Source organism: Sceloporus undulatus, chromosome 5, assembly GCF_019175285.1.
Source record: "Sceloporus undulatus isolate JIND9_A2432 ecotype Alabama chromosome 5, SceUnd_v1.1, whole genome shotgun sequence".
Classification (NCBI taxonomy): Eukaryota; Metazoa; Chordata; class Lepidosauria; order Squamata; family Phrynosomatidae; genus Sceloporus; species Sceloporus undulatus.
Window position 1 is genome coordinate 134,360,908 of NC_056526.1, and position 26,390 is coordinate 134,387,297.

Below are 26,390 nucleotides of genomic sequence, written 5' to 3' on the forward strand. Positions count from 1 at the left end.
TTTCATATTTATTGTAAATTTTCCTTCACCTTATTAAACATTGTTAATTCATTGCAGCATGATCTTTTCTTGGCATAAGAGATGGTGGTGGTGCACAAAAGATTGATGATGGTGGTGGTGGTGATGATGATGATGATGATGATGATAAGCTAAAGATACCCATTCTCCTGATCCAGAAAAAAAATCATCTATATTGAAAGTGCTTCTATCTCTCCCAGTTCAAAGAGCCTGACCCTGAGCAGTCTTAATGACAAGGCTGAAAGTATTAATACTGAATAGGATGGAAGGGTTATGGCAGTGATGTATACTTGAGTCAACTGACTCAAACTCAAGTTGGGCTCAAGTCGCTTGGACTTGACTTGGCAATAAATGATGCACTGGATTGAATCGATTTGTGACTTATATATATTTTAGTGACTAACTTGCTGGCTTTACAGAAACAAGAAATGTATCAGGCAATGGAGTTGAAATCTATACAGCAGCCTGTCCCCCGCTGCACATTAAGGGAGCCTTCTAAAGCTTTTAAAAAGCTTTAGGAGGACCCTTCCATTTCAAGCTCATTGCCTAACACAGTGATCCCAAAACTGTGATTTTTAACAGATTTTGGTCTTCAGCTCCCAGAAGCCTCAGCTATGTTGGCCAATAGTCTGGGATTCTAGGAGCTGGAGTCCAAAATTCCTTAAAGAGCACTTTTTGAGGACCACTGGCCTAACACATTTGCTCTTCCCTTCAGATAATGTTTTTTACCTGACTTTGTGCACATCTTGATTTTCCACCACCATCTCTTTTTTGGGGGGGGGAGGGTTAACGTTGTTTCTCAGATGTAAGACTCAGCTTGAGACTAGACATGAAAATGTCTTGCAAAGACAGGAGACTTGACTTGGAGCTGGGAGGTAGAGACCTGAAACTTGACTTGAGTCTAGGAGTAAAAGACTTTAATACAGTGGGCCCTTGTCTTATGCGGGGGATCCATTCCAGAACCCCCCCCCCCACGTAAGGCAAATTCCACCTATGCTCAAACCCCATTCATTTGAATGGGGCTCATGTGCAGTGGCGTGGCAGCGTTGGAGCATGTGGGGTGCCATGGGCGTGCACCCCATTCATTTAAATGGGATGCACCATGCCCTTGCGCCTTGTGCACTCCCCACAGCTTGAGCACATACGCTCAAGTCCGCATAAAGCACGCCTGCATATAACGCGAGTGCACTGTACATCACTGGATTATGATAAATCTTTGATAAACAATGGGTACTATGTGACTTGGCAGATGGAAAGAAGGAGCTGAGTGGTCTGTCAATATTACTACTACTGCTTCTAATTATTATTATTATTATTATTATTATTATTATTATTATCCACTTCACCCCATGGTTTGAGGTGGGGAACAACAACAAATAAACAATGCACAACATCAATGAAAACATATTAATTAAAATATACCACAGTTTAGAAGGACAAATAAGACACAGACATTCTAAAACAATCCACATTTAACATCCATCATTTAAAATTCATCATTTAAAAATTATCTGGATAAGCCTGATGAAAGAGACTGGTATTCAATGCTCTTTTAAATTGAGACAGCCTATTCAGCTGTCAAATATCATCAGGCAGGTCATTCCACAATAAAGTGACAGCTGAAGAAAAAGTCCTCTGGCTGACTATTGTCAACCTAGTCTTGTCTGACTGGAGTAAATGTCTTCCAGAGGTCCTAAGTGTAGGGGGCAGATTATAATGGAAGAGGTAATCCCATAGATAACCTGGACCAAGACCATGTAGGGCTTTAAAGGTAATAACCAACACTTTATACCTAGTCTGTAAACTAATTGGTAGCCAGTGGATTTTAATACTAACATGATATGATCACTCCTGGATGTCCCAATAATAAATCTGGCTGCTGTGTTTTGAATCAACTGAAGTTTCCAAACTTGGTACAGAGGTAGCCCACAGTGCGTTACTGTACAACACATTGCAACAGTCCAGGTTTAAGGTTGCCAGCATGAGCACTACCATTTTTAGGTCCTCCAACTCTAGGTAAGGGTGCAGCTGGTGTAACTGCAGAAGCGCTTCTGGCCATCACATCTATCTGAGCTGCCATTTGGAGCAATAGATCTAGAAGCACCCCAAAGCTGCAAACACAGTCTTTCAGTGGAAGTGGAAGCCAATCCATAACTGGTTGACATAACTTCAAACCCAGGTTAGGAGCTTTGACAGCAAGCACTTCTGTCTTGTTTGGATTCAGCTTCAATTTGTTTTTCCTCATCCAGCCCATTATCTTATCTAGACATTCATTCAGAGAACACACACTATCCTTAGTTGAAGCTGTATTTGAAGGCATGGAGAAATTTATTTGGGTGTCATCAGCATAATCATAGCACCATACCTCATGCCTCTGGCTGATCTCTCTCAGTGGTTTCATGTAGATGTTGAATAGCATTAGGAATAGGATGGCACCTTGTAGTTGGAGCAGCTATCACCAAGCACCACCATCTGGAACCTTCCTGAGAGGTAAGACTGGAACCACTGAAGCACAGTTCTTTTGATTCCCACATATCCCAAGTTTTCCAGAAGGATATCATGGTACTGAATGCTACTGAGAGGTCCAAAAGTACCAGCAATGACATATTTCCACTGTCAACACTCAGGTGAAGATCATCCACCAAGGCAACCACAGCAATCTCAACACTGTAACCTGTTCTGAAGCCTGTTTGAAATGGGTCTCGATAATTTGTATCATCCAAGACAGCCATCACTCCATCCCTCTAACCTGCATGTTTGCATCTGAAACGGGTTCCCGAGACAGCACTGGGATTGTTCTGGTGTGCTATCCACCTTACTGCACAACCATCACTTTTCCTAAACTGCCTATGGTGATTTCAAATTGCAAAGATTGCTGCAGTCCCTTCAGATTGTTTTGTCCATATTGTCCATGCTGAGACAACTATGCTGGGAGTAATTATGAATTTGTGGCCTCCATGGCAACTAGAATCCTGTCCCAATCTGTATCTGTTCACACTCTCTGCAAGACATTCTCTGGAATTGGTTTTCCATACTTGCTGAGATGACAGTGATCTGAGTGTGGAGAACCATGCTGTAGTTCTTTAGTCATAGACATATCATTACATAGTAGGATTTAGACTTAATAGAATTGAAAGTCTGTGTGGGAATGAGGGACTGGAAAAGATGAGCCTTCCCAGGAAGCTAGTGGGTCCACATTGTTTTATTGAGAATTACCCTGTCACTTCAGCCACTGATTGTATCAAAATTCTGGTTGGCACCTCGATTGGGGGAAATAATCCTGCCAGTTGAAAGGATGGACATAAACAAACAAATGTGGATAGATTTCAGAAATGCAGAGAAGAGGGAGTACTTCTTCTTTATTCAAATCATCTTTTAAATAGTTAAATTTCTATCTACTTTTAGTTAAATGGAGTGCCCAGTTTACATTGGAAGGGAGGGGAGGAAGGCATAGTATGTCAGACCTTTATTAGCAATAATAATCTTCCAGTTGAACTGAAAATAAGTGGAATGTAAAAGGAAACCATAATAAGCACTTGTTTTCCTACTTGTTATTCAAGTGGAGCTCAGGTCATGCTTAAAGAATCTGTGATATAGTTAGCTTTAGGAATTCTAATCTTAAGGCAAAGGCTCGTGTGTTTGGCTGTCCAGGAGGCATGCTGTTGGCCTGCCTTGCAGAAAAGTAGTAAAATCAGTGCAGTCAACAGGACAATATTCCTTAGCCACTGCAAGATGCCTAGAGATTCATTTGGATTCAGTTAGTAAACCAAAGCTGCACTGGAACATGTGCTTTAAATAGTCATTTGTAAAAAAATAATGAGAGCAGAACTCAAGTCACTGTGACTTGAAGAACTATAGGGCAAATGTCTAATCACATTGAGCTCTTGGTGAATAATTACTTACTGTACAAAAAACAGTACAGAGCTTCCCATTGTGTCCAAAGCACTTTGCAGTCAAATGAAGCAAAGGGGATGGTATCATGTGGTTTAAAATAAATGCTGGCAGTGTTTAATGGTATAGAAATAAAAAGTAGAATCTAAAAAACAAACTTGAAGAAGCAATTCAACTGCTTAAAATCTGAAAAGCTTAGAGTTCACACTTAACTGGTAGACCAGGTTGTTGCCACACTGCAGAATAAAGCAGTTTGACGCCATTTTAACTGCCATGACTCAATGTATAGATTTCTGGAATTGGTAGTTTTGTCAGATATTAAGCCTTCCCTGTCAGAGAGCTCTGGTACCCCACCAAACTACAAATCCCAGGATTCCATAGCATTGGGGCCCAATGTGAATTGAGGAAACAATGCTGTTTGACACCACTTTAACTGTTATGGCTCAATGCTATGGAATTTTTGGATTTGTAGTTTTGTGAGATATTTAGTCTTCTCTGTCAAAAGCTTTGGTGCCACAACAGACTACAAATCTCTGGATTCCATAGTACTGAGCCATGGTGGTTTAAGTGGTGTCAAACTGCTTTATTTCTGCAGAGTGGCAGCACATGTATCACCAAAGCCCTATCACCAGAAATGCCACTCACTTGAAGCAACTTTCATACATTATTAACCATGTAAGGGTAATTAAATGCAAAAAAAGAGAATGGGGTCAGCTACTGTAACAGCCCTGTTGGCCATCCATTAGTGTGACTATCTGAAACAAAGAAATGAGATTTATCTGTGATGCCCTCCCACTGTGACTGAAACCCCTGTTTGGTCAACTCCTACATCATGAGGAGAGCCTAGATAGATATGGCAGACTGTTTTATTCAGATATGTGAACTTCAGATTAAAAATGGCATAAAAGAGCCAGTGATGGCAAGGCCTGCAGGTATGACACTGCTATTTTCCTCTACAAAATAACACTGGGTAGGGGACTGGTTTGCCTCCTGAATGATTGGCATGCCTGTAACACATTGCTACTAATGTTGTGATGGAGTATCTGTTTCCCATGTGTAGTTGTTTGCTTATCCATATCATGTGTTCATGCACCCTCTGTGATGGCGTGTGACTTATTCTTATATAGCTACTGCAGCACTTTATCCAAGGTAAAACCGTCCTGGTATGTTGGCTGATGAATACATATCCACATATCAGTTATCAAATATGGAGAACTGCAACGCTATAGTTGGATTTGAAAGGCTTTTAGGAGAAGCCATGGTCTTTTTTTTTTCTTATCACATCACATATACTCCACATTGCCTATTCCAAGTCTGTACTTCGGGCATTGCTCACATATAGTCTGTTAATTATGCCAGTGCAATAATGTGACCCTTCATTAGTTAAGCTGTATTGAATATTAATGTTACCCAATGCATGCAAAAGAGAAAGTTCAACAGGAGTAGACTACAAAATTCACAGTGACAAGTTCATATATCCTTTCAAGTGCTTCTAACCTGTGGCCCATTCTCTTGTTTTAGTAGTTGTGTACCTTCAAGTCATTTCCAACTTATGTTCACCCTAAGGTGAACCTATCACAGGGTTTTCTGGGGCTGAGAGTGTGTGACTCACCCAAGGTCACCTGGTGGGTTTCCACAGCCAAGCAACGAATCAAGCCTTGATCTCCAGAGTTATAGTTCAGTACTCAAACCACTACACCACATTTGTTCTTGACCTATCCTCTATTCGTGCTTTAACAGGATATGCATTATTCCTGAATTAGTTTATAATTATCACTTCAGTATTTTGGTGTCAAAAATTGAAAAGTACATAGACTCTTCAGTCAAGAATTTAGGGAAGTGATACTGTATCAAACCCCAGAGGAGTAATATATTAGGGCTCCTACAGATTTCCTAGTAGTTCCATTCTGCTTTGGGAATTGACACCTTGTAACTGTTCAGTATCCAGCCATATATAAGATTATATACTTTAACAATATAACGCTTTAAAAAAGAGAGAAGGGAGAAATAATTTAGTCTCGTAACCAGAGATGCAATGAGGGAATGCACGTCATCAGGAAACCTCTGTGATGAGTCAAATCTCCATTTGAAATGCCATCAGTATGACCTAAAAATATATCAGGAGGAACCTGGGACAAAACAAAACAAAAACAAACAAAAACCTTATAGATTGTGGCTCATATTAGAATGGTGGTAGATGAAAATTAGGAAAAAAATATTGTGTTGTTATTTGAGCTGAAATGTACAGCTACAATGACCAGAAAATCCCAAGTCTTTTGGCCATTCAGTAAGAGCCTTTAGTTTACAATAGCAAGGTCAAGAGACAAAAGAGGGAAAAGAGCATTTTAGTACTTTAAGGATTAAAGGTGCAATCCTAAGCATTCCTATTTGGGGATAAAGCTTCACTGAACCCATTAGGGCACATTTCTTATCCATACGATTGTGCTGTTACAAATTTACTGTGATATAAGGTTTTGGGAACTACAGGCCAAATAATTATGTATGTGTAATGTTAGTCTTCATGGGCTAGGAAAAAGAAAGATTGAGAGACAACATACATACAAACACATATGGGCACAGATGAAAAATTGTTAACAGTGAGGCAAAAAGACTGGGAAGCAGAAGCCGAGACCATAGCAGATTGCTGCATGCCACTGAAGTGACTATTTAGGTCATTTGACTATTTAGGTCATAAATAACTGAAATCACATGTTGTCAGTTACACATTTCAAAATGTATTTGCATCTTGTGCTATATTGATGTTTTCATAAATATATTTCTGTGGAGAATGTTCAAAGTTCATCATAGAGATAATATTTTATTTTATTTTTGCTTCTGCCAATTTTAAATGAAATATTTACCCTACAGCAGCTTGTTCAGTGAGTTAAAAATAACAAGGGACAAGGGACAAAAATACTGGCAGAAAGAACTCGTGTGCAGAGAATTATAAAGAATAAGAACCAGCAGACTTATTAAATAATATACTTGCATTAGGACACTTAAATTTGCCGTCTTAAATATTTTAAAATGCCTTAATTTGCTGCTAGTCTTGCATAGTGCTAAACTGAATGTTTTGCAAACATTCATCCAGTTCTTTAGTGATGTTTTCATAACGGTATGAAGTCAGGACATTGAGGCATGTCTGCCAATCCTTGTTGACTTAAGGTGCAGTCCTATACCTACATACAAAGGAGTATGTTCCATTGACCTCACTGGGAAGTATTTCTGAGTAATGTATAGGACTGCAGTGCTAGGTGGGGCAAAATATGAATGGCAATGTTTACGTTGCATCATATTCTACCTACATTCTGCTTCAGCTAGATATGAAGTGCTAAGTACCACTAGATCTTGATGAAGCCAAAAGTAATGTCTCTTTGTATTGGCAGGCAATGAAACTGCCAGGACAGTACAAAGATATAGTGAATACCAGTGGCGTAGGCTCAAGTCGACTGACTTGGACTCAAGTCAGACTAAGCCACTTTAATGTTTTGACTTGGAATTGACTCGGCAATAAATGAGGTACTGACTTGACTCAGCTCAAGACGTGTATATTTTTAGTGGCCAGCTTGCTGGCCTAACTTCATTCAGAAACAGCATACATGTCAGGCAATGGGCTTAAGGTGGGGCTTCAGGTCTACACAGTAGCTTGTCCCTGCTGTACATTGGCAAAGCTTTAGAAGAAGGGTCCTCCTGCCTCAAACACCCACCACTCACATACATACCCCCTCCTTTTTTTCTGTTAAAGCTGGTCCCAGACTTAAGACTTGAGACTTTACTTAAAAGTATCTTGCAAGGACTTGAGGCTCAACTTGAGATTTGAAGGTAAAGACTTGAGACTTGACTTGAGACTTGGAATGAAAGACTTGAATACATCACTGGTGAATACTACTCAGTTACTGAGGTAATGGGAAGGCATTCCTCATCCCATTCAGAGTGAAAGTAATGGAAGAATGGCGTGAGGGGTTTACTCCCAGTGATCTGACAAAGTAGCTAGTGCTCATGGTTTGCTTTTGTTTCTGCTTCCAAGCAAGCCATACCATTGGGCAACAGGTTGCAGGTGCTGCTTCACAGGGAGTGACAGCACAATGTTGGCAGGCAGACTTGCTTTGTGCCATATGGCTTGTAACACATTTTCTAAGAAAGTGTGCTGCCTCCAGGTGCATTGGAACATGTTTGTTCATTGACTGACCTGCCAATCTGGTCAGTTTCTGTTCATGAAATAGGATGCAGCACCCATTCTGTTTTTCAGATGAGGCAGCAAAATTTCTTGGTCTATGACCCTGCCATGCCCTGAGCAGAGTAAATCATAAGTAATCTAAAATACAGTTGGCCATCCATATTATGTATTCTGCATCCACAGATTCAACTGCCCATGGCTTGAAAATATTCATGACAAAGAAATCCAAAAAGCAAACCTTGATTTTGCCATTTTATATTAGGGGCACTATTTTACTACATTGTATATAATGGGACTTGAGCATCCATGGATTTGGGTGCCATCCTTTGCTATGGAGTATCACTACTTCAGTGTATAGTGGGTAGAAACTGTTGTAGAACCTAGACCTCTTCTTTTTCCCAGTGTACAATGTGATAAGACATTTCTGCTATACAGTACCCATTCATTACAATAAGCATATATGGGATGTTACTGAGTAGCAATGACTATCATTACCAAGAGTTAATCAGGAAAACATGGACACCTTGATTAATTCTGAATATTACCAGGAACGCATATAGCAATGAGCTTTGGCTCATTTTGCTAGGTATGTTTTAGGTACTTGCTTCACATCACAGACAGTGTTGAAGCTTTGGGGCCAGCAAAGGTGTGCCCCCCCTCCCCCCGGAATGGGCTTGCTTCAAGCATGCTTTGGATAGTGTTAATTTTATGCACTATTGCATATACAGTCGGCCCTTCTTATACACAGATTTTTTACACACGGATTCAAGCATCCACAGTTTGAAAATGTTCAAAAAAAAGTATAAATTTCAAATATCAAACCTTGATTTTCCCTTTTTTATAAGGGACACCATTTTCCTATGTCATTATATTTAATGGGACTTGATCATCCACGGATTTTGTTATCCATGGGGGTTGGACTGGATGGCCTTGTGGTCTCTTCCAACTCTAGTGTTCTTAATTCTATTATATATACATATATATATATATATATATATATGAATAATTTTAGAGGGCTGTTATTTTCTTAGTGATTTTGAAACATAGCACTTAGAAAGCAGAGCACCAAGTTGCCTTGAATCAGGAAAAATAATGAGTTTATGGATAAAGAGGGGAAATGTAGCAACAATTGTCATGCTGTTTCACATAGAAATTAATTCTATCATAGAAAGAATTAGTGGTCATGGCAGTTAATTATAATTAAAATACATATTAAATGAATGAATCTCATTTGGGAAAATCCATTTTGACACAGCAGTTGTTTCTTGTCAGTTCAATGAGTTGCACTCAGGAGATTTTTCTCCTGGCTACAATCTACATGCTTCAAATGCTAATTTCTTTTATACACTGTTGGTTTTCGTCTGAATGCATACAGTGTGTGATACAAGATATGCATCTGTGGATCTCTGGCTGAAAGGTTCCCCTATGGATTTGTAATAGTGTGATGCTGTATGATGTTGTGCATTTAAAAGTGAAATCCATTTCAAACTGATTTTAAGATAACTGTTCTGGTTAATAAAAGGAACACAAACTCATAAGAGGACAGAAATCTAACATAAGATATTCCACTCCTGCCTCCCCCCCCCCCCCCCCCCCCCCCCCCACCCCATCCATCCATTTATCTATCTATCTATTGACAATATAACATTCTGGCATGCAATCATCATTTTGCTTTATAAAGAATGTAACTACACAGTTTATAGCCCAACTAGATCTTAATTTTAAAGGAAAATCAATGAAAGAAAAAAGGGCCGAAATAGATGGCCTTTTTGTGTCACCGTCCAGGCAGCCATTTACACCAGAGCAGCTTCAGTGGCACACTGTTTACAGAAGCTGGCTTTTTGTCGCCTGAAAAAAGAGCGGCTCTTTGCTGCTCTTTTTATTTGGCTGGCTTCAAAGTGGATTGTGGCCACAGCATACAGTTGCTGCAGCCAAAATCCACCTTTGGCAGGGGCTGCTTTATGACAATCTGTTTGACCCCTATGTTCAGAAACTCTAGACAATACAATTTTTAAAAATTCATTTCATAAATCAATAGAATGAAATTTTAATGCTAATATCCAGGGCTTAATTAAAGCTAGGATTTAACAAATCTTACAGATTTTCATCAGGTTTCCTTTTTCAGTCAATACTTGGAGTAATATAATGGCCTTCCACTCATGATTCAGGAAATGCTAAAATTTGAAATTTCTGTTCATGATGGAATCTTGAAATTGGAGAGGTTATAGGTTATAAGAAGGATGAACAACTGTATCCCCTTTGGCTCTCATATTAGGACTTCACTCATTTTGCCCAACCTCCCACTTGATTCCTGATTCTTAAAATAGCTGTATACTCAGGGTTGGTGGTAATGGACAAACAGCAATGGAAATGACTTGTGATAGGAGGGCAATCAGCAGTGGTATAGTAGAGCAATGGCTCACATGGTTGAACTGGTTAAAAAAATTGATTAGCAAGGACTACAATCTGGAGACCAGGGTTCGATTACCTGCTTGTCCATGAAATGCACTCAGTGACGTTGGGCATGTCACATACTCTCTTCCTCAGGGAAACACAATGGAAAACCTCCTCTGAATAAATCTTGCTAATAAAACTCCATAACATGGTCACCTTGGGGTCACCATAAATCAGAAATGACCTGAAGACACAAAACAACAATGTTATAATCCACCAGTCTCTTGTAATCCCCTATTCCCTCAGCATTTAGCTGCATTCCCCTCAGTAGCTTGAGGGAGAATAGATTTTCCCAGCAATAATGACATTTTATACTTGACTGTCATTTTATACTCAAAAGTATTGGGGATGGCTTGGTTTTGAGTAGACATTAACAAACATTGTAAGGCCCAGGAGTCCTGCTCCTGGTGAAAAGTAGAGGTTGTCATGATGAAATCCTGCACTTGAACATTTATTGCTACACTAGTGGTACTTAGATGAGTATGTCTGAGGAGTTTGCACATGTTTGTGTATGTATGCATGCCTGTACACCCCCAGCCAACAATGGATGTAGCTCTCCAACCCAAAACATTTTACTACTCTGGGTTATGACTTCCAGGCTAAGGCACAGCATCTTCCATACTAGAAACTAAATACTGGCCTCCATGATACAACTTTCCATTACACAGCTAGTGTATTTAATACGCTGGCCTCAATTCACTTGTTAGTCCTAGCTAAGTCACTGATGCAATGAATCAATGGGAAGTTGTTAGTCACCATTTATATGTTTCATAGATTCATTGGTTCTTCCCTAACTGAGACAAACAATTGGATTTCTGCCCTGCTACCCACTGTTTCTGTGATCTCTATATTAGTAGAAACATAATTTATACATGAACACACACTCGTCCCTCCACATTTGTGGCTCTGACTTTTGCGGATTTGATCATTCACGGATTTTATTAATATGTTCTGTCTAGGAATATCTAAGTCCTCCAGCGTAACTCTATGGTCAACTTTAACCAAAAGTCAAACTGAAGGACCTAGAGATTCCTAGAGAGGACACTCCACTAGACATTTGTAGCTCCTCCAGCTCAATTATATGTTCAGTGTCTGCCATATGTTGACCAGAGTTGCACTAGGAACCTAGAGATTCCTAGAGAGGTGTTATTTGGGGTAAAAACATAGTGTTTTTGTTATTTGCAGTTTTCTACATTCACAGGTGGTCCTGTGTCTCTAACCCCCAGCGAACGTGGAGGGAAAAGTGTATATATAAAGGGAGCGAGAGACAAGGCCCGACACCTAGCTACAAATTAATATTTGGCTTAATATGGCCTTTCACTCTGAGACCAAGATCTTGTCTGATTCTCGTGGCATAAAAGGTTTCCATCCAAAACTGTGTTATGGCTCCCCTGTCGCCAGCTGCAGGACTCACCATGTTGATACAAAGAATGGCTACCGGAATGACCCGGCAGCCATGTTGCCACCGGCAGGAGCGCCGGTGATGTGGGCCTCGGCACACCTAGAATGCATTGCAGGGCGGCCAAGGCTCCTGATTGGCTGTGGGCGGGGCTGGAGATGGAACTTCCGGGGTGGTCACTCTAGCCGGCCGGAGGGCTTCTCTATGGTCGCTCCTTCTGGTCCTCCAAGGCAACTGATTGGTGCTGCCTTGAGGGGGAGGAGTCACCTAGCTTGGCCCCGCCCTGGACTTGGCCTATATAAGGCCGTGCTGCGCGGAGTCCGGGGCCTTTCGCGATCAGCTACCCACCCTCCCACCCTTGGATTGGTGTTACTGTCACAACCAGGGGCGGCAGCATAGGCCAGGATCTGGGGTGGATGGTCTCCAGGGCTGCGGAGCACTGGAGAGGGAGTCCTTAGGAACCTGGGTACGCTGAGCGGTTACGTATGGCCATTGCGGGGGCCATTATGTTTTACGCGGCCCAGTGACTAGGGGCTGGTGGAAATACGGACAATTGGCTGGTTGCTATCCGGTGGTCCATAGTCCCTTGGTCTTCCCGACGGCAGGCCTGGTGCAGACTTGGGTATCGAGCAACTGGGGTTTTGGTCAATTTTGCCAGATCCTGACCTCATGCTATGGGCCAACCCTATGCTGTTTTATTGCTGCTTGCAATTAATAAAGTTGTGGCCTTTTCTCCAAGATATGCTTCTGTGATTATTGTGGCAGCGCCCCTACAAGGCAATAGTCCACTCCCAGTGGCCATTTCATGGTTTCTGGAGAGCAAGGGGGATCAGAGAAGCAACAACCACATCATACTGCCTTTCTGTCAGTGTCAATAGCAATACTGAACTACTGCTACTGTTCCCCTCTCAAGATGGCCTAACATGGCTCATATCAACACACTGAAGGACTGAGAGAGAACTAGGATCCTAGCAAAAGTTGAATCAGTTCTGCACACTTCTTACCTGATGAAGGTTTTTTCATTTGACGGTGGATGTCTATTCTGACCTTATTTCTATTTTGATCATCTTAGGCATTTCAGTTATACAGTATTCTCTTTCATCCAAACTATGTTTTCATTTCCTTCTCTAGTTGGATATACAATGAATGATCTTATTTTTGAATGGCAAGAAAATGGTGCTGTGCAAGTAGCAGATGGTCTCACTTTACCACAATTCTTGCTAAAAGAAGATAAGGATTTATGTTACTGCACCAAACATTACAATACAGGTAAGAGATACATTATTCTGTTAGAAGTCCAAAAGAATTTATTAAAAGCTTTATTAAATAGATTGAATTTTTTTTAATGACATTCAGGACGTAATGATTTAAAGGTACAAATTAAAGGAATTATGATGAAGACTTTGGAAAAATGAAAAATAAAAATAGGAAACATGGTTGAGATTTACGTGATAGGAGTGAAATTAATTTAGTAACACAAAGCTGTTATAAAGCTAAATAGGCTGCTTTTTTAGGTGGAAGATGATTTTCATGGAAGATGATTTACATGAGGGGTATCATGGAGATTAGGTACTTAGGAAGTCTTTTTAATTTCAAATTTTTAGGGTTGTTTGAGTATGTAATTAGGTTGATTATGTAGTTTGTATATTTTTGTGTGTTTTTTTAAACAATAAAGAACATTTACATATTTTAAAAAATTCCAAAAGACAATTGATACTCTTTAACTGTTAATTGTTGAATTATTCAGCAACATATTCAAAATATGTAACCACAGAGCAGCAATGACTGGTGAAAGGACGGTGGGGTTTCATTTTTTGGTGTGTGACTTCAAGTTGTTTCCATGTTTTAGTGACTTTTAGGCAAATCTGTCACTGGGTTTCTTGGAGCTGAGAGTGTGTGGCTCAACCAAGGTCACACTTGGGTTTCTATGGACAAGAGGGGAATCAACCCCTGATCTCCAGAGCTGTAGTCCAATGCTCAGATCACTACAACACTAGATATTTATTTATTTTAAGGCATTTGTTGATTGCCTCTAAGCCCACCAGGGCCCCTAAAGTGAGGTACATGGATATCTTGACAGACACCAACAAGTAGCAACTAAAGAAGTAATTATGTTAAATGAGCAACATCACCATCATTGTGGAAGACTAATAAGTGCCTGTGTATTAGGTCACTTTTCCCAAGGAGGTAAATTATTATGATATTTAATTTTTGTGTCACCTCCCAATGCAGTTTTTAAAAAAAACAAATTAAGTTACAACTCACACAAAAACAAAAACGAATATCCAACTACAATACAATGAAATTTAACATCTCTGCATCTGTTTATAATTTACAAGGATGTCATACTATATGTCTCAAAATCTGCAAGAATAGCTGTTGTTCAAATTGCAGTGCATATTTTCAAGTCAAAATTTCAAACTCAAGCTCACTAAAAAAAGGGGGGGACCAGCTATAACCCATAAAAATCATGTTAGATTCCTCAAAATATGACTGTATTTGTGGTGGTTGTCTAATCTCAGCTTCAAATTTAAAAGGTGAAACTCCAAATGAAGGGCTTCACAGAAGGAAATAGGTAGGTGTGCCATAACACATAAAGAAATGCCTTTTTAGAGTCTTTTTTAGAGCTCTATTGAGTCCCAATTTGAAGAAAGGCTAAATAAATAAAGTTAATAATAATGTCAGTAAGATAGATTAGAAAATATGAGAGAATCTTGCTAAGATTCCTGTAGTTTAAAAGAGTATAGAAAATTGGAGAGAACTATCTGGGGTACTATTGCTAGGATTTCTGAGATTAAAGGTGGGAAGTGTTGGGGGGGGGGGGGGGGAAGGAAACCAGAAATCCCAGTGGACAGAGGCATTAAGTATGGACTCAAGCAGTACGGTCATCCATATCCATGGATTTTTTATGCATGGATTCAAACATCCATGGTTTGAAAATATCTTTAAAATAGATAAATTCCAAATAGCAAACTTTGATTTTGCCATTTTATACAAGGTACACCATCTTACCGTGCCTTTGTATTTAATGAGACATGGGAATCCACATATTTTGGTGTCCACAGGGTGAGTGGTGTGTCTTGCAACCAAACACCAACGTATACCAAGGGCCCACTGTAACAACAACAAAAACCTCAAAATATCTCTCTAGATAGATAGATAGATAGATAGATAGATAGATAGATAGATATTCTATTTGCACTGATTAGTCCAAGACAAGAGCCTCAATTCTGAACTAAGAGGGGAAAGTAAGGACTCTGACAGTCTTTGAAAGCAACCCAACAAAAACAGATAAAAATAATATAATTTTACTTTAGTTGAGTGTAGACTTTGACTCAAACCTACCTCCATCCAGATAGATCTGGGCTACCAGCGTAAGTATGCAGAAGGGGCTCCAAACTACAGATTCCATCTGAGCCTCCAAGTGGCAATAATGGATCCAAAGGCTGAGCGACACCAATGGATTCAAGTAAAGTATGGAGTTCCTTCTATTGACTTCCACTGGTAGCCCAGTTGTGTTATACTGGTTGGATTCTTGATAGAACCTGTTCTTCTATCAAAATCTGTTGTATACCACAGGAAACTGATTCTATTATAACTCCTTCCTCTTGAACTCTTGCATCCTTATAGTACGGAAACCACCATTGGCACCTACTAGAGTGTACAGCTTATATTTTATCCACAGATATATTAATTTGAACTGTTGCTCAATAGACACCATAACAGAAAAGCAAGCACCTTTGTGACAGTTATAGACATCCTTGTGTCAGTGATGAACTCCCTTCAATAAGAGTTTTTTTTAAATACTACTACTACTAATAATAATAGTAATAATATATAAAACAGAGCTCAAGTGGTACAATATGTTAAGGCTTTAAGTCTGTGGCTCCCAAAGAAAGAATGATTTCTTATCTCACACTAAGAAAAGAATATTTAATTTCACTTCTACACATTCCTATTACTTTGATTTATTTTTGTGCAAATAAATTTATTTATTTATTGCTGTGTAAGCAGGAATGCTCTATTATTAAGGGCTGCCTTAACATGCAATTTTATGCATGTCTATTCAGAAGTGATTTCTAATGAGTTCCGTGAATTTGTCCCACAGGTACATTTTTATAGGCCTGGCACCTTGAAGGAAATCGATATGTCATTAAACATATTATCATTGCATTTTTATTGCTCAAGTGTTGGTGTGTGGACAGAATCACTCACATGTTTTTCTGTCTCACGTGCCAAACATAACTTCCCCAGGGTTGTGAACTATGCACTATGTTCCATTTACTTCTCCACTTCAGGAAGCAAAATGTCTGGAGATAGCCCTGTTGGCCTTCAGCCTCTGCTTTGTGATGATTTTATTGCACTATATTTTAATCAAGGTTTTGTCTGTTACCCTTACTTTCAGTGGTACTTAATGGTTTTCTTGTAAAAATTATTTTAATGGACTGTTGTTTAGTGGTGGGTGATAGCTCCCACATTAGTGGTGTGGTGAATCTTCCCTGAGTTTTAATCTGAATGTTATTTTAGGCTGCATCTCCACTGCAAAAATAATCCAGGTTGACACTGCTTTAACTGCCATGGCTCAGTGCTATTGAATTCTGAGGACTGTAGTTTGTTGTGTCCCGAGAGCTCGGACAGAGAAGGCTAAAAGTCTCATAAAACTACAATTCCCAGCATTCCCAGCATTGAGCCATAGCAGTTAAAGTATTTTCAACCTGGATTATTTCTGCTGTGAGGGTTTTAAAGGAACTGTCCAAGTTACTGGACATATTACATGTAGGGAATATTTTTGTAGCTCCTTTGATTCACTGTCCCACTGAAATAGAAGATACCCACTGCCACTGTATAATTTTTATTATCATTTTGTTTTATCACTTCATTTGTAAGCTCCCATTAAAAAGATAAATACATAAAAGCAGAACAGAGCTATAGTAAATTATCACATACATTCTTTAATAATTAAATAACTAAGCAATAAGCAAGTAAACAGAAATTGGTACACTTTAGAAAATTTCCACAATTTGTTATAAACAGAAAACTATTTAAAACTGCTCTGTAACTACATCAAGAAATATTTGGTAAAGAGAAACAATGCTAATTCCACTAACAGTTGTTCTCTGTTGTAAACAGGCAAGTTTACATGTATTGAAGTTCGATTCCACCTCGAAAGACAGATGGGTTATTATCTCATTCAAATGTACATACCAAGTCTCTTGATTGTCATACTGTCCTGGGTGTCATTTTGGATCAATATGGATGCAGCTCCAGCCAGAGTTGCTTTAGGTATAACAACTGTACTCACTATGACAACACAGAGCTCAGGGTCACGGGCTTCACTCCCAAAGGTATGCAAGCTCTTGGACTTTGTGCATTTTAATTTTGGTTGATTCTGGAATATTGTGTTTTGTTTTAGCATAGCAGGCTCAAGCCCTCAGAGCCTTGAAGTATGTGTTCCTTGTAAGATATGTATATCAGAGTTCATTGAAGGAGGAAAGATAAGAGAAGGTTTCCCATTTTAAATCAGACTACTGTAATTACTTTTTTATATTTTTGACTATGCCAAATGCATTATACAAATCTATATTATCATTATAGAAGCTCATTGATACAGGATAATTCTTTATTGACTGCCTTCTCTACTACCTATTTGCCTGATCTCTTGTAGCTAGCAGTTTCTTCTTGTGGCTGGCAGTTCTTAACTTTTGGAAGTAAAAGTGCCTATAAAGAAGCAATTCTGTTTGCTGGTCCACAAATGTAGAACTGTCTTTGAGGGTTGAGAAAAATTTACAGTTCTCCTGGGATACTTCTCCCCTGAGGCAAACAGAAACGTGGTTATCATATTTCAAAACATTTACCATATGATTTGCTGTCTTTATGCCTTCCTCTAGCAGTCACCAAGACTATGGAGAAAGAGTAAATTGGCAGTACCATTGGTCATCGAATGATGAATAATTGTTAATACGATAAATAATGAATGTCAGTCATTTTATAGGAGTGTTTTTTTTAAACTGGGGAAATAGTTTGTTGATTTCTTTTTGTTGATTCTACTTTAGTACATATTGCATTCTTTTTTGTTTTAGAGGGAAATTTTATTATGCCAGGGAGAATGTTTCAGGGACCACAGGAAAGATGCTCCCTCAAGTTCTAAGCAAAGCTCCAACACTGGAGGGGGAGATCGGGGCCGGTTACAAACCGGCAGTTGGGATGTCCGGAGGACGTCCCATTTTAAAAAAGGGGCGTCTCTTCTAGACGCCCCTGAGTCTAATACGGACTGTGTCCGTACAATATGGCGCCGGCCCTTCTACGTGGCCGGCGCCATATTGACGTATCGGACGCTGAGCGTCCAAACGTCTCGCGGCCCTAATGATGTCACGAATGCGCCCTTGGCACTTCGCGACACCATCAGTGCGCCGCTGAAAGAAGCCCCATTTTGGAGCTTCTTTTTTGCTCCACGCGGGAGCCGCGCGGTATGGCTGCTGAGGCTCCCGCGCGGAGCAAGCGGCGGCGGCGGCGGCAGACCGCCTCAAAGCGGTGGTCTAGAACCCGCCCTGGTCTCTGACTCCTCCTTCTGGCCACTTCCAGCCATCCCAGAGGTTTCCATGTGGCCCTTCTTTGAGGTAGAGCTTTAGTCCTGGGGGGCATGTTGAGAATGTAGCAGTGAGCCATGAGGGAGAGAATACAAAAGAATGCAAAATCTACAAAAGAACCATACTTTTATTGGCCAACTGTATGCATAAAATACATCATACAAGTTTTTAAAGCTCCACTGGCTTCTTCATCAAACAAAACATTTTTTAAAATCATACAGAAGAAGAAATATGATGATGGTGGAGTCACAGGCTTACGTTTTGTGCCAGATGTTGTTTCTCATGTAGTTCAGTTGTTCTGGAGGGTTGTCAGTGCTGGCAAAGAGCAATAAAAGACAGGTAATAAAACTTCAACTCAATTAGCAACAGAAAAGTAGCTTCCCTTGAGTTCCATGTGGTCCCTGTGCTGTGCGAAACTCGCTGCTCCTTTCTTAGACAGAGAACATTGAATTTCTCAAGATGTCCCTGTATTGTTACACCTGGAAAGTCTTTTAAGTCTTGTAGAGGTGAAACTTGCAAATTGTTGTCCAAAAAAAAGTTTTAATACGAAGTCGAAGGCTTCATATAGTTTTTTGTGGGTTTTTCGGGCTATGTGGCCATGTTCTAGCAGAGTTTCTTCCTGACGTTTTGCCAGCATCTGTGGCTGGCATCTTCAGAGAATGTTTGCCTGGAAAGGACTTGGCTATATATATTGTGTGATCTGGAAAAGCAGGAGTGATTTGCATGTGTATTGTTGGTTACTAATGGTGTGAGGGTCTCTACAAGAGGACTAATGTCTGCTTGATTAGTGCACATTGTCTGCTGGGAAACCCCTGACCCTGAGAGATTTCTCATTTGCATTTGTCTTTATCTGGCTATCTTTCAGGACTGGTAGCCAAACCTTGTTTACTTTAAGGGATTCCTCTTTCCTGTTGAAATTGTCCAGGTGTTTGTGGATTTCAATGGCTTCCCTATGCATCCTGACATGGTAGTGGTTGGCATGGTCCAGAATTTCAGTGTCTTCAAACAGTATTTTATATCCAGGATGGTTTGTGGCATGTTCTGCTGCTGATGATTTTTCTGGCTGGCCCAGTATGCAGTGTCTCTCGTGTTCTTTGATTCTTGTTTGCACACTGCGTTTGGTGTCCCTATGTAGACTTGTCAGCAGCTGCATGGTATGCGGTAAACTCCAGCGGCTGTGAGAGGTTCTCTCTGGTCCTTGGCTGAGCAAAGCATTTGTTGGATTTTCTTTGTCGGTTTGTAAACCATTTGCAGGTTGTGCTTCCTCACCACTTTGCCTATTCTGTCTGTGACTCCTTTGATGTCTGGAAAAAATACCTTCCCTGCTTGTCTTCACTCCTCTGGGTTTTTCTGGGCTTGACAGCCCTTCTGATGTCAGATCTGGAATAACCATTAGCCTGTAGAGCCGGTCTAGGTGTTTCAGTTCATCTTCCAAGAAGTGGGGTTCACAGATGCGTTTTGCTCGGTCTACCAGTGTTTTAATTGTGCCTCTTTTTTGTCCTGGGTGATGCTTGAAGTTCTTGTGCAGGTATCGGTCTCTGTGTGTGGGTTTTCTGTATACTGTGTGACCCAAACGTTGGTTCGGTGTGTGGATGACTAGGACATCAAAGAATGGCAGTGTTCCTTGCATTTCTTTTTCCATAGTGAATTGGATGTTGGGATGGATGCTGTAGGGATCACCAAACACAGTGTGCAAACAAGAATCAAGGAACACAAGAGACACTGCAGACTGGGCCAGCCAGTTACAAATAACCTCTCTCTCTCTCTCTCTCTCTCTATATATATATATATATATATATATATATATATATATGATGTAAGTAGACATAAGGACACCACCAAAGTTTTGAGGAAGAAAGTTCCTCAATACACATACATTTATTGTTATATTTTTGTTCCACTTTTCTGCTAAACAGAGTAGTGCTCAAGGAGGTTAACAGACATATTTAAAATAGATTTTTAATAAACAAACAAACAAACAAACAAACAGTAAGCACCGTTCAGATCACTGGACTGAAAATAACTCACATTGTTTAAATGTTTTAATACTCATTATTCAGTTTTAGGAAATAATTAACCAGTGTCTGGGAATAAAGAGAACAGTTCAATCAGCTTTGTAGCTTAATTTCTTTTGTCATGTTGTCCCCAGAAAATAGTATACGTGCTAATTCTTAAAAGAGTTTCAAATGCTTCCAGAAGAAGAAAAAATTACAGTGCACCTATTAAGAAAACAGACCTAACCATGGCTGGAGAAAGGACTGAGGAAATAAGAAATACTGTACTGTATTTTGCATGTGTCCCTTAAAATTTAAGACTGCTTTTAGCTATAATAGACAATTAAGCTCCTTTATCATTAATAGCTAAAATCTAATTGCGAGTTCCATCTAGATTAATTCTAAGGAATTGATTTCTGAATGATAAATCAACACTTAGGTATGTCCTACTGATGCAATTACTCTATTCTAGTTGGGATTAGCCATCTGATTTAAACTAATGGTTTCATCAATTCTAATTTACTTAAACTGAATTAATGCTTTAGTACTGTCAAAAAACAATTTTGATCATTATTTCTAAATAAAAGGCCAGGTTAGTTTGAAACTAAGCATTATGTGAAACTGTCAGTTGTTCAGTTCCTCACTTATTTTGTTTTGAGAAATGTCCTAAAAATGTTCACATTTAGGACATGGTTCTAGAATTAAAAGAGTACATGGTTTTTATTTTCCCATTCAGACACACATATTTAAAATTACACAGTCTGCTACACAGAATTGTGGTGCGGGCCTTATATTTAATTTGTGCTCTTCCCTTTGTTTGTGATGACATGTGAACACATTGGTTAAAGTGAATCTTCAGCAAAATCTTTTCTTGGAAGTATTTTACTAAGCTAGACCCATTTTTTTCAGTAGGACTTAAACTTAGCAGAGTGTGCATCAAACTGAAGCTTTAAGGCAGTTTTTGAAAGTGAGGCGGGTTATTGACCACCGCTTTGAGGCGGTCTCCCGCCGGCGCCATTTGCTCCATGAGGGAGCCGCAGCAGCCACACCGCACGGCTCCCGTGCAGAGCAAAAAAGAAGCTCCATTTTGGAGCTTCTTTTTGTGGCGCCTCTATGACGTCCATCTGGTGCAGACTCGCGATGTCATAGACGCCGCGCGAGTCCGGAGCACACGTACGTACGTAAAGATGGCGGTGCCCGTATGAACAGGGCGCTGCCATCTTGTACGTATTCTATACGTACTAGGGTTAGGGGGGTGCGGAAGCACCGCCCCTTCCTAACCCTAGTAACGTATAGAATACGTACTAAATGGCAGTGTGTAACCCGCCTAAATTTCCACATTCCTTCCAACTGCACTTCATGAAAATTATCTCTGAATGGGTTGTGGACTCACCTGAAAAATGTGGAGTGGGTAAGTTTCAGGAGGAGGAAAAATAGTCTTAAATCGGGCTAGATGCTGATTTGGGGATGCACATGCTGCCCCTTTGAGCGCCTGATCAGGGCTGTGGCAACTACATGCTGCGGCCCCAATCTGGCCTTTCTGTGGTGCAAAAATGAGCCACAAATAGCAGCTCCATAGTTGCCACCACCACGGCTATTTGGCACTCTTTTGGTGCTGTGTCATCTAGATGCAGTGCCAGAGGAATGCCATGATGCTGCCTCATGTGCAGTGGGGCATGTGGTGTCACACTGACATTGGGGTGGAGTCAGAACGTGCGCCATGTGGACACTGCGCTGCCACTCCAACCTGATGCTGGCCTTTATTGCCGGTCTCTGGAAGCTGTTAGAGTGCATCTACACTGCAGAAATAATTTTGTTTTACATCACTTTAAGTGTTGTAGCCTAGGGAATCCTAGGATTTATAGATTTACAAGGTCTTTAGCCTTCTCTGCCTCATCGTTAGTCCCTCACAAAACTACAAATTCCAGGATTCTGTAGGATGGAGCCATGGCAATTAAAGTGATGTCATGCATTATTTCGACAGTGCAGATATATCCTTAAAGATATATCTGGAAGGAACTTCTCTCTTCTCTCCCCTTTTGCACTATCCCCTCTATGCACCATCTTATATGATTCATGATGGGCCATTGCATCTAGAAATTGTTTATGTGGGTCACAAATAGGTCAAGAAAATGCAAAAACTCCTGTGTGCTTATCTGAATTGGTTCTCTTCAGATCCAATCTACTATCTGCATACTTGGGGTACTGCATTTGCCTAAGCTGATAGTGCAGCCATAGTCAAACATAAGAAATCTTTTCATTATGTTCAAAATGTAGGGGGGGAAACTGAGTTTGAAGATTTGGGCTGTTTTTTCCAGTTGCATTGTTGGTGTTGACACCATGTTTTGTGATGCTGTATTTCATCCTAAACATTTTATATTTAATGGCACAAATAGTTTTAGAAAAATGCCTTTAGGGTAAGAGTTTTTCATAAAGCATTACTTTTAGTAGACATATAGGTTTGCCTTTTGTCTTTTTTATACAGCTAGATTTTACTCTGATGTGAGGAAATACATTTATTTTCCCTTGACATTAGGAGTCACTAAACTTCCCATCTGTGTTTCTAATACCAGCAGTCTTCTGCTCTGTGCTATCTATAGGTATCATACGTCAAGGCTATTGACATCTGGATGGCTGTTTGCCTGCTTTTTGTATTCTCGGCACTCCTGGAATATGCAGCTGTAAACTTTGTGTCAAGACAACATAAAGAACTTTTGAGATTTCACCGAAAGAGGAAGAAGAACAAGGTAAATATGGAAAGCCTAAGTTAGGGAAACACAGGCCAGGGGCATTGGGGAGCCTGTTAACTTTGTAACAATAGGATACTGTCTAAAAAGTGGCTGTAGAAATAACATGTTAACACAGGATGACATTCCCTCCTTTACATAAGGTCACCACAAGGCCTCAGTAATTCACAAATCCCACTGAAACCTTCCAAGTCTGGATTAAAAAGGGATTTGAGTGGAGAGACATGTAGAAGCTTTCTGCACAGAGTTTAATTTCTCCACTAGAGAATACTAGCAGATTGTCCCTTCATGATGGAGACTGCTGGTAAGAGATGTGTTAAAATAATTTCCTGACTGGCTCATTGGAAGGCTTGGGCAGTTGCATTCAGGGTTTTTATAAGCTTTTATCAAACACAAGAACTTTATTTCTAGCAAAAGTTTTGCGCCCTGTTTTGTTCTGGGTTTTTTTTTTTAATTAGAAAATTGCCAGTCATTTTGTGTGAGGTAGAGGCAAGGAAAAATCATTTCAAGTCAATTAGACACTACACTGTAAGCATTTTAAGTAGAATGCTAGATTTTGATTTACACATTTGAGATGAGTTAATCTTTTTATCACAACTTATCATAAACCCTTTCATGGTAAACTGAGGTTGAGCCTATGTGCTACTTACAAAGCACTTGATCCAAGGGATAAATCTCCTTCTAAGATGACTGTAAGAGAAGGGGGTCTGCAAACTACAGGCAGGAGGGTCACTTCTTATATAATTCTCTCACTGAGTCTCTGTTGCTGTTAGTGACGGAAGAAGAGAGTTCAAGTTGTTTTGCCTCTATCAAAAACAAGTATCCATATGCATCATCAATATCATACACTGTAATACATAAATATTTAGTTATATATTTTTTAAAAAAGTTCCAGTTTGAGACCTAGCATCTTTTAAGTTTCTGTTTTATAATTTGGTTTCTGTCTCTTTTATTCTTCTGCTTTCATCCTTCATTTCTATTTTTAATGTGGCTGGGAGGATGCACATAACATAGATAAAACCTCTGAGAGCTGTGGAAAAAAACAAAGAGGAGATCAGTAGTGGCACAATGTCCTATAATGATGGACACAGAGTAGAAAAACTATGGTGCCTTTTCATAAGCCAGCAACTTCTTGGGGGGGGGGGGATGAGTAATATAACCTCCACTGGGACTGGTTGCAATTATTTATTAAATGAAGAATGGAAACTTATTTCATCCTTCTCCATAAGCAAGTCATAGCCACAAAGCACTAGAGACATCTCTGTTTCCTAAAACATTTTCAGTTTACAATTGCAAATATTTCCCATATTACAAGGAGTTAATTGCCAATAGTCTTTCTTACAAGATAGGATACAGATTTAAATATGTGTATACACAGATAATTTAAAGGCTTATGCAGTTTCAGATAACTAACTGGAGGATTTAACATTACTACCAGATAAGCTCTAATGATGCAGATGATAGTGTGCCAGAATCCACAGAAGTGAGAAACTTAATTATGCTGAAGTGCCTGTGTAAGAAAATATTTTTTTTGTAAAACACAGACAATTTGTTAAGGTTTTTAAGAGCAACTGATTTTCTCTTCAGCAAATCAGACCAAGCAGCTGGGTTTCGTTGACTCCCTGACTTGGCTTTTCCTATTCCTTTTGCCTTCACATAATTATAAAGCTTAGTGCTTACTTTGTGAACCATCTGACAGTGGCTAAACAGTTGCCAGTTTTCTAGCTTAAGACATAGATTTGAATTTTCTCATTCTGCAACTAGGGTAAAAGAAGAAAAAGAAGAAACACTGAACTTTATCTAACCAGGAAATGATCAGAAATCAATAAATAAAATAAGAGTATAAATGACTCAAGTAGATTTGTGGAATTTCACCTTAAGTTTATTTTATGAGCATAATGAATGTTCCATTTAAATGGCTCAAACAACTGACCTGTTTAGCATAGTATCAGTTTTCAGACATGGTGATACTGAGCAATATATCCCTTGAGTCTCACTGCTGGGGAAAAGGTGGGATATAAATAAAGGGATAAAGGCTATGGGTGAAGAAAAGTGAAGAACAATGAAGTAGTTACTCAGGCACCACTTGCCATCTGTTCTTGGATATAAGTAGCTGTCTTATTCTGCCTGGGGCCGGTGCTCTAAAAATGTCATTAGAAATAGCGTTGAAAAGAATCAGATTACAAAATTGGAATTTGACTTCAATATTCAAAATGTGAATTCCAAATTGGCTGATCAATTTCTTTGTAAAACAGTAGTTGTCACCTGTCTGCGATTAACCAACCTACTATGTTGAGATTAATCAACTTACTCTCCTCTGCTCTGTTGAATAATATTGCTTCTGTTCAAAATATTACACATTACTCTTTCTTGAATATGGGAGTAGGGAAATTCCTAGTCTTGCCACCTTCTATTGTCATTTTCCTCATATGGAAAACAATATATCTGAAGAGGAGAAGTTTCTGTTCTCATGAAAATCAGGAACCTTACTGACCAAGAGAACTTTCAAGCAAATGAAACATCTCTTCAAGCATGTCATTTTCCACAAGAGGGAACTGATAATGGAGCTGGGCAGAGCTCCACATTCACCTCTTTGCATATTCAAGAAATTGTATTAATAACACCAGAACCAGCCTAGTGTGGTTCTATAAGCTGGAAACTGCAGTAAAGTTGTATGTATGATGAAGTGGGGAAGAAATGTTATCTCCTGTACATACTAGGTATCACCATTTAATTCCCGTACTAAGACAAGCTAGACAAAAGACGTTTGTTTCAACACTTTCAGTGTCATATTTACTTTGTGCCTCCTCCATTTTTGGAGTGAGATTGTAAGCAGATAATTTTAAAAAAATAAATGTGACTAGTTCTGATTGGTTTTGTTTTAACTTTCTGGCACTCTTCTAACGAAATAGCTTTATCTGTGCATCATTCCAACAGATATCACACAAACATGACTTTTAGATTTCTTTTTTCCTCAGTAAATTGTACCTCGGAGCAGATATATTTGACCTTTAAATTTATCCTGCATTATTCCAAGTCTGATTTACAGGGGAAAGTTCATTTCAGATATAAACTACAATGCTCAAGAATTGAAAGTGTCCTTGGCCACAAACTTCAACAAAA

General features: G+C 39.5%; 1 protein-coding gene across 1 annotated transcript in view; it reads left to right on the forward strand.

Annotated features, from left to right (window-relative positions):
* The window catches only part of GLRA3 (glycine receptor alpha 3), a 106,927-nt gene that overhangs the window by 71,868 nt on the left and 8,669 nt on the right, over nucleotides 1–26,390 (forward strand). Inside the window, exons 6-8 of the mRNA XM_042466432.1 lie at nucleotides 13,071–13,208; nucleotides 17,070–17,284; nucleotides 23,121–23,267. Coding sequence (XP_042322366.1) covers nucleotides 13,071–13,208; nucleotides 17,070–17,284; nucleotides 23,121–23,267 — 500 coding nt within the window. The remainder of the gene's footprint in view (nucleotides 1–13,070; nucleotides 13,209–17,069; nucleotides 17,285–23,120; nucleotides 23,268–26,390) is intronic.